Here is a 26,107-nt window from a genome sequence, read left to right as displayed (position 1 = left end):
CCATCAAACCAAATGAAAAAGAAAATTCCCCAAGAAACAATGAAATACACATTATTTTCTCTTTTTGTCCCTGTAAGTTTTCTTAAGATTTTGGTACAGTGATTTCGTACTGTGATAACACTTGGGCAGTCCAGCTGGTGCGGCTCCATGGCTGAGCGTGGTCCCATGCACTGAGGTCACCGGTCCCATTCATTAATATTTCTATCTCTTTCTCCTTTTCCCCTCCTCTCTCAAAAAACAACCAACACCCCCCCCCCCCAAAAAAAAACACAACAACAAACACACACTTGGGTAATAATATTAAAGCAAAATGTAATAGATATTTCTTTGGGGGGAAATCATTAAGGAAACAACTTTTTATGATGAAATTGGATCTGAATTTAGAGTAACAAAATTATGCTTCTTGAAGTTATAAAATTAATCACAGTCCAAAGAATGACTAACAAACTATTAGTATCCTGTGGACAGGTTACAGTGTGAACTGCAACAAAGTAAAGTTATTAGTGGTATTCAAATTCACAATCATATATATTTTAGTTTACACCTATACATAACTCACTCAGAAAGTTAATTTCAGCCCATTAACTTGATATGCTCTGTTGAAGTTTTCACTTTTTTCCTAATTCTGAAAGTACTTCTATACATTCTGAAATGGCATTTCAGTAGATACAAAAAAGGTGGCAAATCAGAACCAATTTCTTCTTTCAAGGTTAAACTAACACTAAATCTCCATGAAAATTAACTACTGAGAGTTGGTAGTTCTCTGAAACTTGTATAAATTTTATTTATTACTAAACCCACATTGAAAACGTCTTAAAGTTAAGACCCAAACCCTCTAGTAGAAAAAATCTCTATGGACATCCAATCCCTTTGGTGGAAACTAGGTAACAAAAGAGGCAAAAGACATGGTTTGTGATGAAGCCTAAAATTCAAATACTAGTGTTTCCAAGCTTTAATAAAGTATATTCCAATTCCAAGTATCAAGTATGATATCAAAATTCAAATTCACCAATGTACTCTTAAATAAGCATCAAAATACAAGTTTTGTTCACTGAGTCCTATTTTCCTTTTCATTTGCACAATGCATTCAGAGAGGAGTCATAATTAGGAAAGAAGTGTCCACTGAATGCATCATGTTTAAAATGCAATTAACAGTTCAAAACCAATCATACTTCAGAGGGCACACACCTAGAAAGTCAACTTGGTTCATAGAATTATTTGAGGCAGTATTATCCTGTAGATAAAAATACATTTGTTGTATATACATGTAGGCTTCTACATGAAAGAGAGGATTCCGCTCCAAACAGAAAAGGACTGGCCCTTGATAAAGATACGTTAGACTGACAGACAGATGTGATTACCACCGCGAGGAGAACTGGAAATGGAAGGACAAAGGTAAGTTAAAGGAAGGGCAGAAGTTTAGTCACCTGCTCCTGAGTAGTGGCAGAGTTGGGCAGGAGGCAGGGGATGAAGGCAGAAGACAGAAGAAAGGCAAAGAAGGCCTCAGCGCTGACCAGAAAGAAAGACAGAACCAAGCAAAGTTGAGAACAGACAGGCTACAGCTGCGGTGAGATGCTTGAAATTAGAGTTTGGTAGTAGACAGTTACAGAAGCACAATTAAATAATCTAAAAGGGAATTAGACAAAGCATCTGCAATTTCATGGAGAACCAACATTACAGTGACAAGATTACTCGGCATGAAGTCATTCATAAAACTTCCCCAAATAGCATCAAGTCACCAGAAGACCTTTGCTTCCGACGGCCTTCTTTCAAGCTTATCAAAGTCCCTGACTGATTGGCAGACACAGCGCAGTGCCCCCAAAGGAAACGCTGCTGAGAAGTGACCTTAGGTTCTTCAAAGGGAGGGGACTGGACCAGGTTTCTTCCAAGCAAATCATTTTACCGTTTTGTAGGCAATGAATCAAACAGGGATTGTTTGAATAACCCCAACTTTGGTGGGGAGCTTAAGCAAGATAAGGATCCCCTGCAGAAATTTCATGCAAAGGCAGAGCATTCAACTTCTGTTTCCTACTGAATGCTGTGCGCAGAGGCTCCTGGAAACTAAATTTGCCTAACGGTAAAGTTCCCGCATCAACAGACCGGAACACTGCAGCATTCGAGAGCCTTGGTTAACGTGAAGTGCTCACTGTCTCTTCTCAAAGACCGGGTTCTTGCTTTTGCCAAAATCCTACACTGAAAGACAACCAAGGGGCTAAGTGTTGGCCACGGTCAATGTAGGAATGCTTGAAGAAAATAAACTTGAAACAAAGAAGTTGATGTTTTTGGTCACATTTTCATCATGTATTATTAGAGATTAGTTACTGGCCACCAGGCTGAAGATGAAGGAGGCCTGAGAGGTCTTTAGGACTGATATATACACACAAGTGAGGGTCACTGTTTTTTGTTTTTTTTAAACCTCTAGTTTTATTAAATATTGCTTCTTTGGGATGTTTTTTTTTTTTTTTTTTAATAACAGCTCCCAGAACATATTCATGTAAGGATTCAAAGTGGTCATATTAAAATACAGCTTCATATAAAGTTTATCACAGTTTTACAGTATTCAAAACGACAGACCTGCCTTAAAAAAACAAAACAAAAACCAAAAAAGGACTATTACACCCAAAACATAGGAAAACAATTAAATAAACAAGTTTGGCATTTCCGTAACTTTATAGTATAAAACAGAATATTAAATCTAAGATTGGCAAGCGAGACACTGATGTATTTACCTAGTTTGAAACGTGTCCCATTTAAACACACTTTACAAGTTCACTATACAAAAGATTGATGGTTTGATGAAGTGCACCCTGAAAATTTTTGCAAGTTTAGAATATTTAGCTCAAAGTAAAAAAAAAAAGTCCTTTTCCTTTTTTAAACTGAAGGCTGAATTCAGACTTTTTTTGTGTTGTTTTGTCTCATTTGTCAGCCTTCCTGGTTTAAAAACAATAGTGTCTATGGACGCCCACCAGGGGGCAGTGTAAGATTAGCCATTAAATCACGAACAGCTGCAAATATTGTGCATTCACCTGCAACAGAGAAAAATGGTCATTAGCTATTCGCAATACAGGAAAGATGATGTCAACACACCGGTGGGGTAGGGGCAGTTAAATCTAAAATTAGCAAGAACTTTAAGGATCAAAATAAAAGAATAAATTTTAACTGCACAGGTTACAGGGGATTAAACTGTGGTGTTGAGTATCAGATACTGATTTCATTTGGATTTTGTTTTTTCTTATGAGGAAATTTTGGGCAAGCCCCATTTAGGTTTGAGTTTAAGAAGATGCCTAGAGTTTACAGGAACACCGGAGAAGGAGCACTGGCTAAACCTCTGAAGTTGGGCTTCAAGGCTGCTGACAACTGGCTTGTGCATTCTGAATGTAATGAAAAGATCTACACCCCGGCCTGAATGGCTCAGGGGTTGAGCATTGACCTATGAACCAGGAGGTCACGGTTCAATTCATGGTCAGGGCATATGCCCAGGTTGTGGGCTCGATCTCCAGTGAAGGGCGTGCAGGAGACAGCTGAGTCATGATTTCCTCTCATCACTGATGTTTCTCTCTCTCTCTCCCTGTCCCTTCCTCTCTCAAATCAATGAAAATGTATTTTTATAAAAAGGTCAGGTAAAATATCTGTGACAGCACCGTCCAATTGAACTTTCTGTGAAGATGGGCATATTCTATCCGTGCACTGTGGCTACCAAGCAGCACCTGTAATGTAGTTAGGGTGACTGAGGGACAGAATTTTAAATTAAATTTAAATTGAATTAAAATTAAATAGCCACATGCAGCAGTGACAGTTAAATTGGACGGTACAGTTCTATGACATCTTTTAGAGTTTTCTCTCAAATTTGAAGGAAATGATCAACTTCTTGAGTTCAGCATTAAAATCAATTAAGACAAAAATAAAGTGGTTTTTCTTAAAAGCACTTTTGCCACCACGGGGAGGAAGTGATGGCTTGGCAGGCGGGAGGAAGGCTGGATGTGGCCCAGCAGCATCCCAAAGCAAGACACGTTGGGGGAGGCTGACGATTCATCCTCTCACTGTCCCCTTTGCTTGAAGAAACCAAACACCCTGCCTCTTCCTTCTTGTAAATATTACAAATATGTCAATATAATAACCCAAGACCAGCCGTTAATATTGTAAACTAGCACAGCCTAACGCTACAGTGGCTGAATTGAGAACTGAAGACCTCAACTGAGTAATGGCCTTCCAGCAGAGGGCAGAGCGCAGCAACCCTGTGCAAGTCACCGCACCCTCTCACCTACCGCTGGCAAATGCAGGTACAGAAAGAAAATGAACTGCAAAGGTATAAGCTGTCTAAGGTAGACATGAAAGGAAAACAATTTCAAAATAGCCCAACCATTTATTAATTCAAAGAGGTTACATCTTTCTTTTTCTAAAAACACATTTTCATTAATGACAGGCAGAAAAACTTGCTTGATGGCAATAGGATCAAAACATTCTTTCCTTTCAACTTTAAATTCCACAAGACATAATGATAGCCCTCTGCTTATGAGAGAAAGGTGTTTATTATCAGAGTTCTCCTGGACTACTACTTGGAAAATTGGTAGCTGTAAGCTTGGATTGTTAAGGACCTACTCTTTAGCTGAAAGAAGAAAGAAGTCAAAGGACGAAAGCAGAAAATTATAAGAAGTGGAAGAAGTTTGACAACAAAAGAAGCATACCCTCTCTACTGCCCAGTGCATTTCTCAGCAGCTGTACTTGAGTGAGAACTTGGCCTTGTACACAATATGGGGAAACAAACAGCTGAAAATAAATCATTTCTCCCAGGATTCCTGTTACTAGTAAAATGTTCACACTGCGGTACATAAAAATGTTTCAGAGAACAACTTTCCCTCATTTAAAAACCTAATTCCTTTGTCATACTATTCTCAGCAGAAAGATGGCGGACTCCCTTCACATTAGAAATAAGCGAAAGGGAAGAAAGTTCTGAGCTTGGCTTTGTCACCCAGGCTTTCGCACTGCCAGGAGTCGTGTGTTAGCATAGGCTGCAACAGTACTGACCAGACCTTGTTTATCTTGCCAGAACATTCTGGTTTCCTTGACAGTGCTCACCTTGAGAGCTTCATTGTGCATTTGGTGAAAAGGTGCACTTACACCCGCCTGAACTTACATAAGGAGCCCAAAAAGCAGCGATGCCATTTGTATCAGCCTTTATTCTTCACAAAACATTGAGAAGATACAGAGCTTTGAATGATAGTATTCTCTTCATGACTGAACCATTAAATATGAGAAAGCAACATGCATTTCAACTCGGTGATGTACAGAGTGGCGGGTATTGATGGCAGGGCAGGGATTCACATCCATGGAAAGTTCTAGCAGCCTAACCTGGGGTACTGTGGCACTGTGCGCCATAAATACAAGCTTCTGGCATTAGCAACTGGGTCGGTCCCAACAGTAAATCACTAGTGGAAATGAAGTCCAGGCAGCAGAGACATGGACGACAACAAAGAACCAGTGAGAACAGAGGAAAGCGACAGCAGACACCGAGAGGCCACAGCACCGGAGCTCTAGGACTAGGGCTGGCGGAGGCGGGGGAGGGGAAGCAGCAGGAGAAGGGGGTCTCTGGAAAGAACTCTTACGACACATAGGCAACAAAAGAGCTACGGGTCATGTACCTTGTCGCGGTGGGTTCATCTCTGCAAACCTCTTCAGAATGTTGCTGACCATCATGGGCGCAGCAACAGAAGAGTTCTGCTGCCTGGGAATGTCTGCCTGCTGGGTGGTACCTGAAGCCATGTCATAAATGATGGGAACTATTATACTAACAGGTTCTTGGGGAGGGACCGACGTCTTCTGGGTTAGTTGAAGCTGCAGACACAAAACACACGCAGAGAAGGAAAACACAGTAAGTAAGGAAAACGTTAGACTAAGATTTATCAAAGGTACTATCATTTCCTGTCAGATTAACATACGTGAAGCAAAGAAAATTAAATATGACAAGGACAAACAGGTATGATTAACATGCAACTGTCCCACAACGATCGAGTTCAATAACCTTCTGGTATCACTAAAGCAGTGGTCGGCAAACTCATTAGTCCAAGGAGCCAAGTATCAATAGTACGACGATTGACATTTCTTTTGAGAGCCAAATATTTTACACTTAAACTTCTCCTTACGCCACTTCTTCAACATGGACTCGCCCAGGCCGTGGTATTTTGTGGAAGAGCCACTCAAGGGGCCAAAGAGCCGCATGTGGCTCACGAGCCGCGGTTTGCCGACCGCGGCACTAAAGGAACCAGGGCCACACGAGTCTAAGCCGACGAGGAATCTGGACCTATATTGGGCAGCGACGGATCATGTGTGCAGTTAGCCACAAGCTGCGGCCCCATCCCACACGGCTTCCTCCAGAGGCTGCGTGCACACACCCCGGGTACTCACAAAAAAGAGCATTTTGGATTTCAGCACCACAGCAGGCGTCCCAGGAGGTGCGATGGGCGGGGCGCTGGGAGGGATCGTCAGGCAAAACTGAACGTTCCACTTTAGCTGCGTTGCCTGGTCAGGAAACTGTTCGGAAAAAAATCAAAAATCAAGACAAAGTCCTATGAACATTAGGAGTCTAGAAAGCTAAGGCAGAAGGTTGTTTTATACTCAACAAAACCAAGCTGATAACCTGCATGTTTAAAAAAAAATAGATATACAGCAAGTTACTAATGGAAAAGGCCACTAAGGATCCAGTGGTATGTTCCTCTCCTCCCCACTGGCTACATCAATTCCCACGGGGCCTGCTTCCTCGGGGTCTCTGGCACTGCCCCCTTCTCTGTTTCACTGATGCCAGCCCAGGGCTTTGGCACTTCCCTGTGGTCCCCTAATGGTCCCATTCGGGGGCCGTCCCTCCCCGTCCACCTGTGCAGCACTGCCAAGTGTTCTGGAGGGTGGTTCTATTCTAGCTCACAATGCTCAGTGACAGGCAGTGACACATGCTGTCTCCCACCCCCTCCAAGGATCAACAGCTGGCATCCAAGGCCCTTCTTAACTGGTGCCAACCCAGACTTAAACTAGACACACTGTGTTAATAACTTTCAATTATATCCACGGATGCTTTTGTAGCCACAGAAAGATTTACTCCTTTAAAAACTCAGATGGATATCTTGTTGGCATAAATAATGTCAACTACAGCCCATCAGAGCAGAAGCCATGCTGTCCCGATATTAAAATATCAACGGAAAAAAGTGAGGTGTTTGGAATCACCCAAAGCAATTCTAGAAACATTAAAATGAAAGGACTACTGTAAGGTTGGAAAAATGTCATCGGCTGCCACCTGGATGCCACCGATATAATTGTTTAGTTTCAGAGAAAGGAAGAGGAATTAAAAAATCTCCCAGGGAAGACAGACTTTTTGATAAATGGTATTAGGGCAATTAGGGGCATGTGAAGAACAGAGATCCATACCTCACACCTGACACAAAGACATATTTAAAATGGACCCAAAATTTAAATGAGTAATTTAAAAAACGGGTCCAAACAGTATGAGAAGAAACCATGGGAGGGTTACTTCATTATCCAGGAGTAGGAACAGGGTATTAAATATATTTGCTTTCATAAGAGAGAAGCCACCGGTAACTTGGGTTGTCTGAGGGAAGGAGGTCTAGACGGCTGGACAGAGATGGATGGGAAATGGCCCACTGAATCACCTTGTTCTAAATTCAAAGGATGCAAGAGGAGGACTGTGTTGCCTATTCAAAACATAAAAGTAAGTGAGAAATGAAGAAGAATATAAGAAAAATAAAAGTGCCTGCCTAACCGGGTAAAAACCAATAACCCTGCTCCCACCTTTCTCAGCCGGTGTTTCTGTGACTTACCAGCTCCAGTTTCATGATATGCACACAGTCTCTGAGGATGTGCGTAGGAGCGCCTAACAGCTTGGTGAAGGCTATTAACGTATTGGCTTTGAACGGCGGCCCGGCTACCTGCAGGGATAGATACAGCAGGTTACTCTTCATTTCACCCTGACTCTTCTGTTCGCTGATTACACTAAAACGATGCATTCATAAACACCTACTCTTGTTTCAAAGAATTTCTCTAAAACTTGAAGTTCGTCCGGCTTCCACTGTCCTGCGTTCTCGGGGGTCACTTTCAGCTGAAGCGTTTGGTTGGTTTGGGGACTAAGGGCTACTCTGCATTTCAGCGCGTCCGTCTTAAACATGATCACCCCAGGTTCGTTGGAATTTATCAGCTGTAGCTGCAAAACAAGGGTGCGGCAAATTAGCATGCAAGACAATATGTAAAGGGAAAAAAAGACAGCATGTAAGACAAAGAGGAAATGAAATGCTGCCCAGGGAACTGTTTCCTGTTTCAAAAGGAAAACAACTCAGTTGACACCTATTCCAAAACAGACGACCTCCACCCAAGAGAGGCAGTCAAACATCATGTGTCTAGATGGAAAAGCGTAATACCACCTATGAAATATTCTTGCAAAACAAGAACCAACTTGAGGCTGAATTCAGCAGTTAGATCTACAGGGTTGATACATATTATAGATCTATAGGGGTCAAAAGAACATGTTAAATGATTCTAAAATGATACAATCAGCAAAATCCAGACTGAGAAACTCTATAGGACAATGATATGGTTTCTTCAAGAAATAAGTTATGTAAGAAGAAATGGAAGGGGAACCTACAGTTTGAAAGGGACTTAAAAAGTAGTTTGGGCGGAGATTGGTTTGGCTCAATGGATAGAGCATCGGCTTGGGGACTGAAGGGTCCCGGGTTCGATTCCGGTCTAGGGCATGTACCTTGGTTGCGGGCATATCCCCAGTAGGGGGTGTGCAAGAGACAGCTGATCGATGACTCTCTCTCATCGATGTTTCTAACTCTCTATCTCTCTCCCTTCCTCTCTGTACAAAATCAATAAAATATATTATAAAAAAAAAAAAAGGAGTTTGGGGCCCAGCCCGAGTGGCTCAGTTGGTTGAGCATTATCCCATGCACCAAGAAGTTGCCGGTTTGATTCCTAGTCAGGGCACATGCTCACGTTGTGGACTCAACCCCCAGAGGCAGCTGATCGATGTTTTTCTCTCTCTCATTAATGTTTCTATCTCTCCCTTTCCCTTCCTCTCTCTCTGAAAAAAAATAAAAAACATATTAAAACAAACAAAACTATCAATAGTTTGGGTTCGGATTCAAACTGCAAAAAGAGTGATAACTTGGGAAAGAAATCTGGTCACCAACCATATTTGATAATAAAGAAACTGTGTTTGGATGAAATGATGTCTGCAGTTTGCTATCATACAATCTGGGGGATCCGTAAGTGAAACAATATTGCTATGAGTTCACTGTTGAAGGCGGGTGATGAGAAAAGACAGGTTCATTATCCAACTCTACTTTTTTGGTGTGTGTGGGGGGGGATAGATTCAGATTGGGGCCTCTGACAGCCCAGGGGTGAGTAAATATTTTAGGCTATATGGTCTCTGTTACCACCACTCAATGACGCCACTGCAGCTGAAAGCAGACATAGATAGTGTATATTGAGTGGGCGTGGCTGTGTTCCCACAAACTTTTATTTGCAAAAAAAAAGGTGGTGGGCAGGACTTGCCTGCAGGCCCATAGTTGACTGACCTCTGCTCTAGACTAATATGTTGATTTTACAAACGAGCACATTTTTTAAAGAGCTGAACACTTACATGGCTTTTAAGTGGCAGAGGTGAGCCTCGATCACAGGTCTGATGATTACCATTTTAAATGCTAATTTATTCAGCTTATGTTAAGACCTTTATCTTTTTCAAATCTGAATATAAAGGCTGCAAAATAGCATGGTGCCACCCCTTGAGTGGATATTTTCAACATTCACCATTCTGACCACCACCTTATTAACATAATAATTAAAAGTAACTAATGTGTACTGAATACCAAGACATTATGCTATGAGCTTTTTATGAAATATCTCTGATTCCCACACTGTTCTGCGTTAGGCAGATACCATTACCTACTATCACCAGAAAGGTGAGGAACTAGCCACGCTCCTGCCAGCAGGTGGCTTGGCCTGGCCACAAACCCAGGCAGCTGGACTGGGAACGGTGCTCTCAGCTCTGCGCCGTCTCCTGAGCCATCGCCACAGGACAGGTTAGGCGGCCTTTTGGTCAGGGCTTTACATCCATTCAATGGCTCGTGTATTTGAAAAATAGCTTTCGTCCCTGTGATCTTAAGTCAGTTTTTTCAATGGACTCTGGTTCAAAGGAGCCTGCCCGCAAAGCATTCGAGGACAAGAGCCACTCTTAAGCTGCTCTGCAAAGCCAGATCCGAGCACACGTGTCCTACGACACTGAGCAGACCTGCCTCCGGGTCCATGGGAGCCACAGCAGGGCAAGTTGTAAAAGGAAGGAGTGTGTTAGAAGGGAAAAGAAAACAGTGCAAAGCGGAACTCTAACCAGCCGGTTAAAGGAGGGAGGGGATGTCACTTTAGTTCCGATCCTATTCTGAGGGGAACGGGCACCTGCCTTGGACAATCCCCACTTAGGAGTTAGTCCTCTAGGTGGCCATACCGTTTCCTGCTGGATGATTCTTTGAAGGTGCCTTCTCATGATGACCGATCCCAGGAATCTTTCAAGCGGAGAACACAGGTAACTACCAGCCAGGCCAGGCACGAGGCCTGGCGTCGGGGAGGGCAGCAGTAAAATGTTCAAGGCACTATGAGTGAGGATGGTGGGTATGGAGGCTGCCCAGGAGCGCTGAGGTAGTTTGCGAGGTGGGGGCATGTTGGTTGGCATCGTTTGGGAACCTTTTGGAAGGAAAAAGTATTTCACTTATAAAGGCACATTATCTCATTGCTCCCTGCTTTGTTCTTGGTAGGGATCTTTGCTATTCTATAGCAATCGGAACTGGTGAATCACTCCTTGTAGTGTAGCAATCATATACGAGCTTCCTGTTAGCAAAAATGGCCACAGTTCTTCCTTGGCCAGGTAGTCCCTGCCATGAGACTTTGCAGCAACCGCATCTAGAAGTGGAGTGTGTGGCTCCACCTGGATTCTGGGTTGGCTCTGTGACTTGCTGTGGCCAGTGAGGCAGTGCTGCTTGCAAGCCTAGGCTTTCATTCACTCTTGGAGCACCCTGTCCAGCCACCAGGTCAAGTATGAGACCATCTGGAGCAGAGAGAAGCCGTGTCGCTGGGGTCACCTTAAATCAGCTAAGCCCAGCCAACCCAGGAGCTGACTACAGAGGCAGGAGTGAGCCCAGCAGAGCCTGGGAGAACTACCCAGCTGGCCTCAGCCGGACTGCCACACTGCAGAACGGGGAGCAAAGAGGACTGCTGTTTTCAGTCACTCAAAGTCAAGTAGCAAAAGCTAGCTAGCATTTTGCACAATTCTTCTCTTCTGTGTTAAACTGCATAATCTTGTCAGATGCCTTTAGGATCTTTTTAAGGTCTAGTATTGTAGCTAGCGTAGCAGTCATAACAGAGGCACTGGGGTCTCAACTCAAAAAACTTCTGGAAGAGACAGTTCCCTTTCTTGTTATGTCTGACTTGGGCAATGAACTAGTATTACCACCAGTTTATACTAAATGGACAAGGGCTGAAGCTATTAAGTAACCCTTTCAACAAGCAGGTCGCGATCTTCAAATGTGAGGGAGGAATAAAACAGGCCACTGGTTGGTTACACTGAAAGCAGACATAACCGTGTTGATTGCACTCACTTGTCCCAGCTCGAGGGGAATGAGAAGCGTCTGGAACTGGAGAGTGTAGTGATGGGTTGGCTGGTGATATCCCAGGTAACCGTGTTGCTGGTGAGGGGCCAGACACTTGAGGAGAGCCTGGCCAGTTCCCTGCTCGCCCACTTGGTGACACCATAGTGTAAGGAGAACTGGGGTCCAGGGCTCCTGGAGACAAGTAAATAAATGGTTTGCAAAGTCTGCATTTTAACATCTGAAAAGCACCGGACAGCATTTAGGTGCTTGTGCTTTACATGATGATCATTTTATTTTCTCTTTCAGGATAGTGTTTCACTGAAGCATGATGCTTCTTAACACGGCACATCTGAATATTTTGTGTGGTTCATGTACTTTTTAATGAAATAAAAATTAGATAAAAAGACGGAGAAAGAATAAAATTTACCTTCATGTGAACTTCAAGATGTAGAATATATAACAATTTATAGCACAGAACAATCTTCGATAGGTTTGAAAAAATTAAGCAAAAAAATCTCAAAGCTCCCTTAAGGAAAGAAATTTTACATTTTCAAACTAACCCTGACAGATTACGTTTTCATTCTACTCAGAGGAGGCTGAGGAGAGGGAAATTTTCCATTTTCTTTATTTAGTAAAGGTGACGTGGACTAAGAAATGAACCAAAGAATAATGTTTTGAAAGCAGCGACTTCCTGGACAATTTGGTATTTCAATTCACCCTGCAGGGTTACACCACTTTGGAACCAAATGACAAACTGAAAAAAAATACTTCTACCAACTATCAGAGAACAAATGGTCCTCACTTAGAAGTCTTACGGAGTGACAAAAACTAACATAAGAACACAGGAAAAGCATATAAGCAGGCACACATAAAATAAGCAGCACACATTAAGCAATAAGGTACCATTTTTTACCTATCTAAATAACCAAGGTTTTAAAAAACCGTAATACCCTGTGTTGGCAATGATGCAGGAAAACAGACATTCTAGTATGATACTAGAGGAAATTGGTAATATGTTTTAAAAGCTTTAGAATTTCTCAAACCCTTTGAGGCAGCAATTCCACTTCTAGGAACTTACCTAAGAAAATAATCATGCGAGCAGACACGACACCACTTTTACTTGTGAGAAAATGGAAACATTCTAAACATAACATAGTAGGAGAGCAGTTAAATATGGTATGCCCAGATAAGGGAATACTATGAAGCCATTTAGTATGACAATGTAGAGTTCTTACTGCCAGAAATGTTGCCACAAATATTAATAGTAAAGAGTAAAAAAATCTCCAGTGCTACACAGCTGTCAAATCTGAGGAATGGTAGTCATGACATATTAAGTGAAAAAAGTAAGGAACTGTGCTGCCTGCCATGTGCATATAACCCGAATTTGCTTGTGTATGCATAAAACATCTCTGCGAGAACAAGAGGAAATGAATGACACCAGCTAAATGCCCGTGGGAGGAGGAACTAGGTGGCTCGTGGAACAAAGGAAACACTCACTGGCTACTTCTTCTATTCTTTATGGATTTGAACCAATCTGAAATAGGACTTCTGAATTAATTAGTGAAAAAAGTTGTCTCAGCATAACATAAAGGGGAGGGTCCCAATTTTGGGGTGTGTGTGGGGGATATGTTTGAGGCGGGAGACAAGAAGATGGATGGGTAGAGAGCAAGCAAGAGACTCGAGCAGGCAGGCAAGCAGGGGCGTGTGACCGGAAGGGAGAGGGAGAGAGTCCAAAGCAGACAAAACTGGTAGGTCTCTGCATGGTGTGGCTAGGAAAAATTTATTTTCTTTTGCTATTTCCCCCATAAACAAGCGCTCGTTTTGCAAAAAGAAAATAATTTATGGAACAAAAACTACTTCCACGGCAAACTCTCGTGCTCCGGCGGTTTCCAGGTACGGACTCACCATGTGGACTAGCAAAGCTGGCCCCTGGTCCTATAGAGAGTCCATGCGAGGAGGGGGGAGGAGTTGGAACAAATGACGCTGGTGACGGGGCTCTCAAAGCCCCACTGGGGGAGCTGGCAGCATGCAGATTTCCTAATAAATGAAAATAATTATAGATGATCTTGCAGGACACATAGGATGTCCTGCCCAAGGACCCCAAGTTAAGACTCTATAGACTAAAGAAGTAAGTAGTAAAGCTCCCTGAAGTAGCGCAAAGGAAAACTAGAACTTTCATTATGGAAAGAAAAAAAAAAGAGAGAGGCCCAAATTCCAGCTCTTACATTGGCTAATATTAAAAAAAGAATCCAATGTACTCTTTAGTCACCATCCACTCATTCACCAACCAGGCCTGAACGTCAATTTCATGCCTAGCACTGTGTGTGGTACGCATTGGGGATTAGCAGTTAGCAAGATATAAAAATTCCTGTTGTCATGAAACTTATATGCTAGTAGAATGTGAAAGACTACAGATATAGGTCAGGCAGGGAGTGGTGAGAGCTATGGAGAAACACAGGGCGAGGGAAGGGGCGATACTGAGCAGTGGTGAGGTGGGTGCTGTCTTTACGTAAAGCCACCAGAGAAGACTGTGAGCCGAGAACAAAGGAAGTGAAGGAAAGGCATGAGGTGTACAGGGCTTGAGATATTCCAGCAAACATCTGGTGCAAAGGATTTAAAGGCAGCCAGTTATAAATAACAGGGAAGAGGCCAGTGTGCTGGAACAGCGTGGGGGGGCGGGGGGATGGGATATGGAGTCAGAGAGGCAGGGGTGGTCCTAAATCACGCTGGGACTTGTAGGCCACTCAAAGGACTCAGGGTGTACCCTGAATGAACTGGAAGCCACTGCAGTCTGCAGCTGAGGAGTCCTGAACTAACTTCTGTTCCAGAAGGATCCGTCTGGCTGCCGTGTGAAAAACAGACTATAGGGCAGGGCCAAGGCCAGCGCAACCGGTCAGTGCGGTCCTCCAGATGAGAGGTGGCTACTGACCTGGGCGAGGGCACAGGCTGCCATGGTGAGAAGTGGTTAGATTCTGGGTGAATTCTAAAGACAGAGCTGGCTGCATTCGGTAACTGGCTGAATGTGGGGGTGAGAGGAAGAGGACTCCAACATGGCTCTAACAGCTTTGGTCCAAGCAGCAGGAAGGAAGGGGCTGCCATTTCCTGAGAGGGGAGCTTGTGGGAGGAGCAATTTGGGGTGGGTAGGAGGGGTGGTTGGTGAGTTTCAGATGTTGACTAGACAGCTAAATGGAAATGTTGAATAGACAGCTGGAAATACAGGACTTGAATTCCAGGGTGAGCCTAGATAGGAGATACGAGAAAACGGGAGACATGAGCTTAAAGATGGTATTTAGCTACAGGATTAGTTTTAACTTAGAATTACCAAGGGGGACTATGGCTACCAAAACTATGAATAAATGCAACACTAAAATACCTGCTACTTTACATAACTATCCTCAATATCATCAAGTTTCAAATTCTCTACGTCTGTGTAAGAGAATTTCACATGTCCATGTCCTATAATACCTGGCGCAATGCCTTACTTTCAACAGATATGTTGATCAACTTGCTTAACCTCTGTTATTTTACTTATTTAACTGTGTGACCTGGACAGTGATTACAGGGTAAGGTGCTTAGAATGGGGCTTGGCACAGACTAAGTACTATCTATTCCTGTCTGCTATTATCGTTATTTCAAAATAATCATTTCTCCTACCTTATATGCAAAACCAGTCTCAACTCTATCCTAGAAAAACACTCTCCTGCCCTAGCCGGGTTTGCTCAGTGGATAGAGCGTTTGCCTGCGGACTGAAGGGTCCCAGGTTCGATTCTGGCCAAGGGCATATGCCTGGGTAGTGGGCTCGATTCCCATTAGGGGGCGTATAGGAGACAGCCTGTCAATGATTCTTTCCCCCTCCCTCTCTCTCTCTCTCTCTCTCTCTCTCTCTCTCTCTCTCTCTCTCTCTCTCTCTCCAGTCCTCTCTGAAACCAATAAACATAGATATTTTTTTAAAACCCTCCTTGGGTTCCATGCCGTGTCGCCTGTCTTCCTTCTTGTTCTCTTGGCTGCTCCTTCTCAGGCTAAGCTCACCCACACACTTGGGCTTCAGTGACATGACAACCACTTCCATGTCTTCATCTGCGGCCCAGACAGCTCGGATGGGCGGACAGGCGATCACGTGCCCCAGAAGTCTGACGCCTGTCTTCCTTGCACAGTGGTAAGCTCCCGAGCAGGACTGGTCCCAGGCCCCCCGTCAGTCCTCAGCACCATGTGGCATTTGGCACAGAGCTCCAGTGACACCAATGAACTGTTAGGTCACCAGTCAAACTTTGGCCTCCTCAAGTGATTTCACCGCATCCTTCCTGGGGGTGCCCGCAGAGCCACTTTGCTTGGACAAGCAGGCTGGGCACTGCCTACCTCCGAGGGGCGGGGACCATCCACAGTCCCAGGGCTTGGCAAACCTTCTGGGAGGGCCGCTCGCCGTGGTGGGAAAGCGGCCTGGGACACCACAGGAACGGTGTGGCTGCATTCCAGCGAAACTACCCACAGCACAGGTGGAGGGCAGGACCTGGCCCACAGGCTGGTTTGCCAACAGAATTCTGACATAGATCATGCGATTAGATTAGCACTTCTTGGAGTTGTGCTATGAGCCTGGCTCCGGGTGATAACACCAACATTCATTTCAAGCATTTTACAGTGCTTTGAATCATCAACGTGGATTTCACAACCCTGCCGCCATGAATGAATGGCAGACACGTAGCCACAGACTAGAAAGGAAGCTCTCTCTGAAGTCCGAGGCTACATGCACAGTGCTTCTGTGTGTGCAAGAGCGCGCGTACTTTCGATTTAAAGGTGACAGGACAAGAAAGTAAGTACTGCCTTACCTGGAGACTGTGTGTGCATCATAGAGGGAGACGGACTAACTGTGCTATGGTAAGATGTAGGAGGTGAAGTAAGAGGATAAGCGCCTGATGATCCTGGCTGCTTGGGAAATGGCTGAAAAGAAGAAATTGAAATGTTTGTCAAATGGCCAACCATAGCATGAGTGTATGGCTTTCTCCAATAGTGCCGGTAATACCATTTCACACTTCAAGAAAATGTACAAAATGCACATCAATAACATAGGTTTTCAAAAACTGCCTGACTTTCAAAAAAGCAGCATCTGCATTCCTGATCTTGCGATGCCATTGCTTAAATTCCTCAAGATTGTTTTCTCTCCTTTTCTCTGTCCTAGTTTAACTGGCAGTACAGAAAAAAATAACGCTTCTTTCCTTTGGTGGAGTTTGGAGTCAATGAAATATGGTAGTTCAGCCTGACCTCTACTTACCTTTGCCTTCATCTCCAGTAATGAAAACAATGCAATCCTTTCTGCTCTGTTTTTGTAAAAATTGAGGAACAAATCACATATAGTAAAGTGCACAAATCTTAAAAGTACAGTTGGATGGATTTTTTTTCAATGTCTACAATCTATTATTTTTTAAAATTTCTTTATTAAGGTATCACAAATTTGTCCTCAACCCCCCGTTTCCAATCCCCACCCCCCTAAGTTGGACGGATTTTTACAAGCGTGCTACCACACAGATCCCAGTACTGAAGAGGACCAGAACCCGAGGCCTCCCTTGTACACCTTGTCTTTATCACTTCCCAAGGTAAGCACTATTTCGACTTCTATTACTCCAGTTTGGTTTTGCATTTCATATACATACTGAATGTACTCATTCTATACATGGCATCTGGCTTCTTTTGTTCAACTCTGTCAGTGAAATGCATCATGTAGCTGCATGAAACAATAATTTGCTTTCTCATTTCTATAAAGTGTTCCATTGTATAAATATACCCCAATTTATCTACTCATGCTACTGCTGCTAGATATTTGAGTTGTTTACAATTTTTTTGATAAATAATGTTACTAAAAATGTTCTTGTGTTTTCCTGATGCATTTTTAAAGAATATTTTGATTTTTTACAAAGAGGAAGGGAGAGGGATAGAGTTAGAAACATTGATGAGAGAGGGATAGAGTTAGAAACATAACAGTGTGGCTCAGTTAGTTGGGCTTCTGAAAGGCTGCCAGTTCGATTCCCAGTCAGGCACATTCCCAGGTTTCGGGCTCAGCTCCCAGTGGGGGAAGTGCAGGAAGCGGCTGATCAACTTTTCCCTCTTACACATTGATCTTCTGCCTCCTGAATACCCCCTACTGGGTATGTGTCCACAACCAAGGTACACGCCCTTGATCAGAATCAAACCTAGGACGCTTAAGTCCGCAGGCTGACGCTCTATCCACTGAGCCAAACAGGTGAGGGCTTTTTGATGCATTTCTGTTGCATATGCACCTAAGAGTAGAATCGTTAAGCCATATGTTACACAATGTTCAGCTTTAGCTCTCTGGAATGCTGCTAAACCCCACGGCAAGCTAGTTGTACCTTTCTCAAGGCCTCCAGGAATAAGTGAGTTTCAGTTGCTCCTAACACCAAATGCTGGCAAGGATTATCATTTTCCTTCTAAAGCCTCTATTTTTTTCCCCCAATATATTTTATTGATTTTATACAGAGAGGAAGGGAGAGAGAGAGTTAGAAACATCGATGAGAGAGAGTCATCGATCAGCTGCCTCTTGCACCCCCCCCACTGGGGATATGCCCGCAACCAAGGTACATGCCCTTGACCGGAATCAAACCCGGGACCTTTCAGTCCCCAAGCCGATGCTCTATCCATTGAGCCAAACCGGTCCCGGCTAAAGCCCTATTGTGGCCATGGAGCATTACCTCACTGCGCTTCTGATTTGTATTTCTGTGATGCCACATGACGTTGAATACCTGTCCTGTGCTTACTAGCCATTTGGATGAACTCTGTGGTGATTACACGGGTCATCACCTGCCATCACTGAGTGCACAAGCCTGCGGTTAATGCCGCTTCTGGTACCACTCCCTTCCCATCGCTGGAACCCTCCTCCTCCTCCTCCTCGTCACTGTCACTATTTTTCCATATGCACTTCCTGGGCATCTGGGAACCATCTCCTTGTCTTTCAAGAAGAAAGACAAGTGAGCCAGTGTGGCTCAGTGAGTTGGGCTTTGTCCGGTGCACTGAAAGGCTGCCAGTTCAATTCCCAGTCAGGGCACACACCCAGGTTTCGGGCTCAGTCCCCAGTAGGGAAAGTGCAGGAGGCGGCTGATCAACTTTTCCCTCTTACACAAATGTTCTCTCTTTCTCTCCCCCTTTGCCTTTCCCTCTCTAAAAATAAGTAAAAAATCTTAAAAGAAGCCCAGACACCTGTAGAACTTGTTAAATTAAACGAATGTGATGCCATGTGGGATTTCAGCAACACCTTACCTGTTGCTGAGGTGGCGGCAGTTGGGAGATTAGAGAATCCATCATGTCTCCTCCTATGGGAGAAGGCGGATTATCGTCCTCATTTACAGATCTTCTCCGCGCATCCTGATTGCTGTCAACAAACATATTCAGGAAGGTCTATGGATAGAAACAGGTAAAACTTACATTATTTTCCCTAACTTTAGTATGGTATTTTAGAGTATTGCTAATATTTTAGCAGAAATAAACATACCATGTCTATTTCTGAAATAGAAATGTAACACATGATCACTATCACTAGGACAACCTGAAAGACATATTGATAATCTTGAAGGAGGGATACTGAGGAAAACTGTTAATGGCCGCCACAAAATCAACATCAAGGTTTAAGAAGCACAGTGCAAAGAGTAGAACAAAGAATTACACCCTGGCACTTCTTAACAATAGGCCAAAATATTTTCTTATTAATTTCTGAAGCAAAAATGGGGGAGGGAGAGGATCACAAGTTATATGTTGGAAAATTTACTACTTAGTGAGAGTTTTCACTTAAGCTAGAAAATGAGAGGAAAACTGAATAAAGAAACTAAGCCATCTTTTCTCTTTCTTATCTAGTGACTTAATCTTGAATCATCAAGAATGGGACAGCCTTGTTTATAAGATATGTCACCAAAGGCTACCAGAATTTGTGTCAAGCATAGCTTTTCTTTCTTGTAATACTCTTCATCTTCCCAGTCTTTAAAAATATAAGTCATGAGATTATCAGAATCACTCAAAAGCATTTGAAAGTACATAGTCTAATTCCTAATTAAAGATGACAATCACAACACATTTCATCTTCTCCCAATAATGCATATGAAACGCTTATAAACATTTTTTAAAACAATAACTCACAACAAAAAAAGAAAGGGAAAAAAAAAATAGCAATAAACTCTGAGGCTGCAGAGCAGATGGCTGAGTGGTAACCACAACGTGAGGGAGCTGTATGCGAAGCAAGCAGTGGGGGAAGCCAAGAGGCGAAGCTATTTCCATCTAGATCCGCAACACATGGAGGAACTGGCAGCACCAGATATCTCTGCAAATGAGGATGAAGGGGAAAAGTCACCCAATCAAAACTGCTATCTGGCCACAGTGTAAGCCACATGTGTCAAACACAAGGCCCGCGGGCCAAATCCGTCCCGCCAGGCCTTGCAATGTGGCCCGCACTGCGCTGTCATCACTGCACTCCGCTGCGTTTCCATCACAATGACAGTTTATGACTGTTCAGTAAACCATTCGGCCCGCGATTTAGGCTGGATTTTAGATTTTGGCCCCTTCTCTGATTGAGTTCGACACCCCTAGTGTAAGCATAGGAGGAAAGGAAGAAGGTGTTTGTGCGCAGCAGCCTGGAACGAGGAAGGAGCACATAGAAAGCATTAAAAAAGAATTAAATCCTCATCTTTCATTGTGACAATCAGATAATGCCCTCAACTAAGCAGTCAACAAACAGCAATGTAAGCACCTAGTTAGAGATAAACTATAAATACCAAGAGAACCAACTATATAAGAGTTGAAAGCATAACGGGAAAATGGCAAGAGAGGGTTGCAGGGAACTAATTTTCAAAACAAGTCATTTGGAACTACTCGACTCTACATGATAAGCAATTGAGCTGTTACATCAGGATCTCCACGGATTAGGGCCCAGGGCCCAGGGCCCAACATTTTAAAAAAGCACCATAGTTCTATCGGCATAGCAAATCTACTCAATAGGCAGGATGAAGTAGCAAACAGGACTCTCTTCAGTATCTTCCACCTTGCTCAGCAGAGTAGGGAAACAAAGGGAAAGACATTTTCTCACCTCATACACAGGCACAACCCTTTAGGAGAGCTTCTAGCTCTTTCCGAGTCAAGTGGCAGAAATAATGTATTAACACGACTACTTATAAAATTTAGACAGGAATTTGTTGCTTTTCCCCATGATTTCCCCCTCGAATGAATTGTCTGAGATCACGTTTATGTTTATTCATGCTGTATCACTTAGTCCGTTACCTTTAGTCCTGGTGCAGGATAAAATCCTTCAACTAACTTGCTATTGTCAAAGAGACTATAGGCACCATCCCGTATGGCCACCACGCCCCGGCTCCGGCAGTAGATGTCAATGCAGTACATGTTCCTGAAGGCCAGTCTGATGTGGGTGGATGACTGCGGCAGGATGGAGAAGCACTGGTAGGCAGTGTTGGTTCTCTGGGTCAAGCCCAACATGGGCACAGTGGGGAGTTTGTTGATGGCGTTTAACGGAGCCTGAGTATCAAACAGTACCTACGAGGAGCAAACACAGTGAGAGCAGCCGGCTTCTGTACAATGACAGAACCTCAGAATTTTCAATGTGGAACCATCATAAATGAGACGATGTCCTTCTGACACATTGCAGAAAACTTTTCCTAGATCGCTCTGTCCACTTTGAATCAAAGAAAATTCTCCAAGAAAAGTGCAAGATATGAAAGACACAGACGACCACCCTCGTCACTAGTACTAACCGAATCTTATTTTTAGAGAGAAAATAAACTCAATTACCTGTAGTAACTGAACCACATTTGGTGTTTTGTTGAACATTTCTTGAAGCTGATGGAGAATGGTATTGTGACAGTTACTGCAACCTGAGTTTGGACCAACAGTTCCCAAAGAAATGTGGAATTTCTGATGTATCGAATTCCACTGGATACTAATCTAAAGCAAAGAGAATACAGATTTCAGACACAGAGAGTAAAAGATTCAAGTAGTCGAAAAAATGTTTCAACAGTAAGGCAAAATTCCAAAGATCTGAATTAGCTCTTTCCTGAAAGCAACTCCTAAGACTGGACTCTCTAAATCCCAGACGTGCTGGTACTAAAGTCTAGTGCATTTGCTGAGCGTGCATTAGAGAGCCCACTTCTAAATGAAACAGAGGGCGCTAAAGAAAACATTTTGTTACTTAAAAATTACCAATGGTGTTTCTAATGTTCACTTTTCCTTGAGCTGAAGGAGAGTCTCCCTGTAGGTGCAAACAATCATAACGCAAAGGAAGCCACCCCCAACACAGATGGCTTCGTTAACAGATTTTTAAACACTCAACTAATTTCTGATATTACTTGATGTGGAGAGTGCAGAAAGAAGCCAGCTGGCTGAATTTTCATATTAAATTTCTAGGGCTTTACATGTGAAGTAGAAAACAAAACAAAACAAAACAAAAAACCCATAGCAAAAACTATGAATTATGGGGAATACCTTAAAAAGCAAGATAAGATCAAACAATGTTCATTATCACATGACCAAAAGTAGACATACCATATTGTTCCAACTCCTATGTGAACTTCATCACAGTAATCACATTGCTAAGCAAATTTGAAATCAGTTAAGAATAAAATGCAAAAACTAAAAGTACATTATTGTGTCAAAAACTCAAGATTATATACCCATCAAAGAGGGTATAATTTTTGTTTCCAATTTAAAAGAGTTAAACATTATAGTACACTATATTTATGTCAACAAAATATTTAAATTTTACCATTTATCCCTAATTTTTACTTGAGCCCCCAATTATTTCAAGGCAGTTTTCATAAATTTTTGAATTCTTGCTTTTTACAAGATTGATGAGAGGAACTTCAGTTTTAATTAATTCATACACTTACTGAGCTTCCTTTGGTGGTTCCGTAACATAAGATAAGTTTTCGATAATTATAAACACGAACTTCTGAGAAAATATTTAGATGAGCAGGTATGTCTAAATAGAAAGGAAACAAAAAGGAGATTAAGATTACACATGCAAAATGAAAAATATATATTTGAAAAGGAGGGTATTTTGGCACTATTATATTCCTTGATCAAAAGGTGTCTAAAATGTGTAATTTAGTAAAAAAAAGAAAAAGAAAAAAGAAAAAGAAAGCAACAGCATAAATAGAAAGTAAGTGTCCTTCCATTTCCATTTCTACACCAGGGGGCCTGGGCAGGGGTGGAGATATACTGAAGCAATAGCATAGTGGTCAGAGGCTTCAATTCCAGCTCTGCCATTTACTAGTAGGTGACCATCAACAAGTTTCGTAAGTCTCTGTGATTTTTCTTCAATTGTAAAAATGAATAACTTACCCACCTCATAGAGTGACTGATTATGAGGAATTAATACAAGGAAACTGTTTATTACGTTGTACAATACATAGTAAACTCTCTAAGTATTAACTATTATTATAACCTATACTAATAAAAGGGTAATATGCTAATTAGACCGGATAGACCAGACGTCTTTCAGACACCCTTCTGGACAAAGCCACGGTTGCGGGGGCTAAGGCAGAGGCAGTTAGGGACGATCAGGCCAGCAGGGGAGAGTGGTTAGGGGTGATCAGGCTGGCAGGGGAGAATGGTTAGGGACGATCAGGCCAGCAGGTAGAGGCAGTTAGGGGCAATCAGGCCAGCAGGGAAGAGCGGTTAGGGGTGATCAGGCAGGCAGGCAGAATGGTTGAGGGTGATCAGGCTGGCAGGAGAAAGCAGTTAGGGGCAATCAGGGCCAGCAGGCACAGGGGTTAAGGGCACCAGGCAGGCAGAGGGGTTAGGGGTGATTAGGGAGGCAGAGAGGTTAGGGGCAGTCAGGCTGGCAGGTAGAGTGGTTAGGGGCGAGCAAGTAGGCAAGCAGGCAGGTGAGCGGTTAAAAGCCAGCAGTCCAACATTGCAAGAGGGTTGTCTGACTGCGGGATCAGGCCTAAACTGGCAGTTAGACACCCCCCGAGGTGTCCTGGACTGAAGAGGGTGCAGGCTGGCCTGAGGGATCCCTCCCACCCGTGTGCACCGGGCCTCTAGTACACAGGTATACCCACGTGCAAAAATTTCTGGAGACATAATTAACAGTGGTTGTCTCTGAGAGAAGGAAACTGAAGCCTAAGTTAAAAGGGAAACTTATTTCTCATTAGATATTCTTTTGCATTTTTTTTTTTTCAGTAGTGCATGTTTTCTTTAGTTAAAAAAAAAAAAAAGATTATCACACGTACCTGGTAGAGAACGTGCGAATTCCAACACACACTCATATAATCGTGCAATGCTGTTCCAGTCATTAAGGAACATTTCCACCACTTTCCTGCCACCAACGGGTTCAGACAACAGGTTTTCATATGTTAGATAAACATGCCGGGATGGTCCTACAGGATTGAGAGAGAAATTAATGGCAATCAGTATGAAAAAAGGCCCAGAAATATCCAAAGACAAAGTGTGTAAAACATCTCACCTTGTTCCCTGGTAGAAGTGCCATTAAGCGGACAATTTGCAAACACTAACTCTGCCACCCACGTGCGGTTATTTCTTCCTTGCAATCGGAAAGTGCAATCGAGGAGACAGCGGTCCAGCGCCTTCTGGGTTTCCTCACTTACACCCTTACAGGGGGGGATTCTGGGGAGGAGACAGCACATGAAGCGCTTCCCACACAGAAAGACAAAAGCACAATCGCTACAATGACAGGAGAGCATTTACATTGGAGCTTCAGTTCAAAGTCCCTACTTGGCACCTTCTGTAAAGGAAGGAGGCAACTCATAGCAATTCTAGGCAATTAATAGCATTTAACTCATTTCCATTCATTTCAACACAGGTTAGCTCTCATCTTAACAAAATGCTGTTTGCTTTCATCCTTAATCTTGTTATTAGAAAAGACCATAATTCCTGAGAATGAAAAATCAAGGATATTGACTTTCTACAAAATCTATTAGACCATCCTCAAGGAAAAACTAAGGGGAACAAAATGCTGGTGAAGTCACTTTGGAAGGCAGGATGACACAGTGGGAAGTACGGGGCGACGGGATCAGGGACTGCATTTGAATTCTGACTCAGTCGCATTTAAACCCTTGGATTTCAGTTTCCAACTACAAAATGGAGACAAATAACTCCCTCATGGTCCGTGATTTTTAAGACATATAAAGTGCTATGGTGGCTGATACAGCAGGTATTCACAGAGGTTAACCCCCTTGCAGTCAAACAAATCTTCGTCACTGACTGCCATGACAGAATTCCAGGTTCATTATTGTCCCTTTTGCCTCCTCTGTAGAGTGACATGCACTACGATGAGCTTTAAATGTATGAATTCAGTTAGCACACATATTATCATTCACATGTATCACATATACAAGAGGAATGTATTAATTTAGTTATCTTACCACACCTACCTGTCCATTTTCTTGCAATTGTATGACTCTCTTATTTGTCATAATACACTGAGAGGTACAACAGTTTAGCTGTTTTCAGTAATGGATGAAACAATAAGATAATATATTCTTTAACCCTGCCTACATTATCCTGTAACTCATAGGGAGGTGGATCAATTCTCAGGCTTGGTATGATTATCAATAACTAAGGAAACCAACAACAACTCTAACTGGAAACGGACTCTTGTTCAGAATGTAACTCCCAGAACAGGGATTTTCAGTGTTGGCAATACTGACATGTTGGGCTGGACTCTGCTGTGGAGGGCCATCCAATGCAGCCCTGGTCTCTCCCTCCCAGATGCCAGGAGCACCCTATCCCCTCTTTTAAGTTAATGATAACCAAAAATATCTCCAAACATTGCCAAATATCTAGAGGGCAGAGTACCCTGGGGTTGAGACCACTGGCCCTAGAATAAACAACTTCAGAGAGCAAACAAGAGACGGAAATTGCATATGGTAAAAAATAAACTCTGTAGGGGGAAGAAATCTATAAGGTTGCATAAAATTAACATAGTACTGAAATTTTCTCAATTAAAAATTCATTACAACGCTTCTTAAATGTACAGCTTTTTAAGTCTTTCAAAATTGAATCTTTCATACTAGAGACCTTTTATTACTACCAGGAAGATTTTTATTTGGGGTAGTTATTATAGGAATCACATACACTGCATGTATGTTTTTCTTTAATCCTCACCCAAAGACATGCTTATAAGGAGGGAGGGAGGAAGGGAGGGAGGGAGAGAGGGAGGGAATAAAAGAACATCAATTAGCTGCCTTCTGTAAGCGCCCCAACTGGGGATGAAACCTGCAACCCAGGTGTATGCCTGGACTGAGAACCAAACCGGCAACCTTTCGGTGCACAGGATGATGCTCAACCAACTGAGCCACTCCAGCCGGGCACACATATGCCTGCCCCTACCCATAAGAGTTATAAAGCAACCAATCAGATAAAATAGGTATTTCATGAAACCATCTGGTTAGGAGATGAACACACAGGAGCCAGCACATTTTCAATAAGAACTAAGTTAGACTAAG

The 26,107-nt window shown here is 42.9% G+C and overlaps 1 protein-coding gene across 3 annotated transcripts in view; it reads right to left on the bottom strand.

Moving 5' to 3' along the window:
- Positions 1-2,405: 2,405 nt before the first annotated feature.
- MED14 (mediator complex subunit 14) overlaps positions 2,406-26,107 on the bottom strand; it is a 58,189-nt gene continuing 34,487 nt past the window's right edge. For 2 of the 3 annotated variants that reach the window (XM_036460502.2, XM_036460504.2), the window contains 15 exons: positions 24,106-24,266; positions 23,873-24,019; positions 22,526-22,617; positions 21,432-21,584; positions 20,907-21,176; positions 18,903-19,040; positions 16,463-16,574; positions 13,545-13,676; positions 11,649-11,831; positions 10,502-10,737; positions 8,024-8,203; positions 7,824-7,931; positions 6,403-6,528; positions 5,640-5,832; positions 2,406-3,026 (listed from right to left, as the gene is read on the bottom strand). In XM_036460502.2, coding sequence (XP_036316395.1) covers positions 2,953-3,026; positions 5,640-5,832; positions 6,403-6,528; positions 7,824-7,931; positions 8,024-8,203; positions 10,502-10,737; positions 11,649-11,831; positions 13,545-13,676; positions 16,463-16,574; positions 18,903-19,040; positions 20,907-21,176; positions 21,432-21,584; positions 22,526-22,617; positions 23,873-24,019; positions 24,106-24,266 — 2,305 coding nt within the window. In that variant the 3' untranslated portion in view covers positions 2,406-2,952. The remainder of the gene's footprint in view (positions 3,027-5,639; positions 5,833-6,402; positions 6,529-7,823; positions 7,932-8,023; positions 8,204-10,501; positions 10,738-11,648; positions 11,832-13,544; positions 13,677-16,462; positions 16,575-18,902; positions 19,041-20,906; positions 21,177-21,431; positions 21,585-22,525; positions 22,618-23,872; positions 24,020-24,105; positions 24,267-26,107) is intronic. The other variant, XM_036460503.2, reaches the window with a different exon arrangement.

Source organism: Pipistrellus kuhlii, unplaced genomic scaffold, assembly GCF_014108245.1.
Source record: "Pipistrellus kuhlii isolate mPipKuh1 unplaced genomic scaffold, mPipKuh1.p scaffold_m20_p_32, whole genome shotgun sequence".
Taxonomy (NCBI): Eukaryota; Metazoa; Chordata; class Mammalia; order Chiroptera; family Vespertilionidae; genus Pipistrellus; species Pipistrellus kuhlii.
The sequence above is the reverse complement of the archived record's forward strand: the minus strand, read 5'-3'. Positions and strand labels throughout refer to the sequence as shown.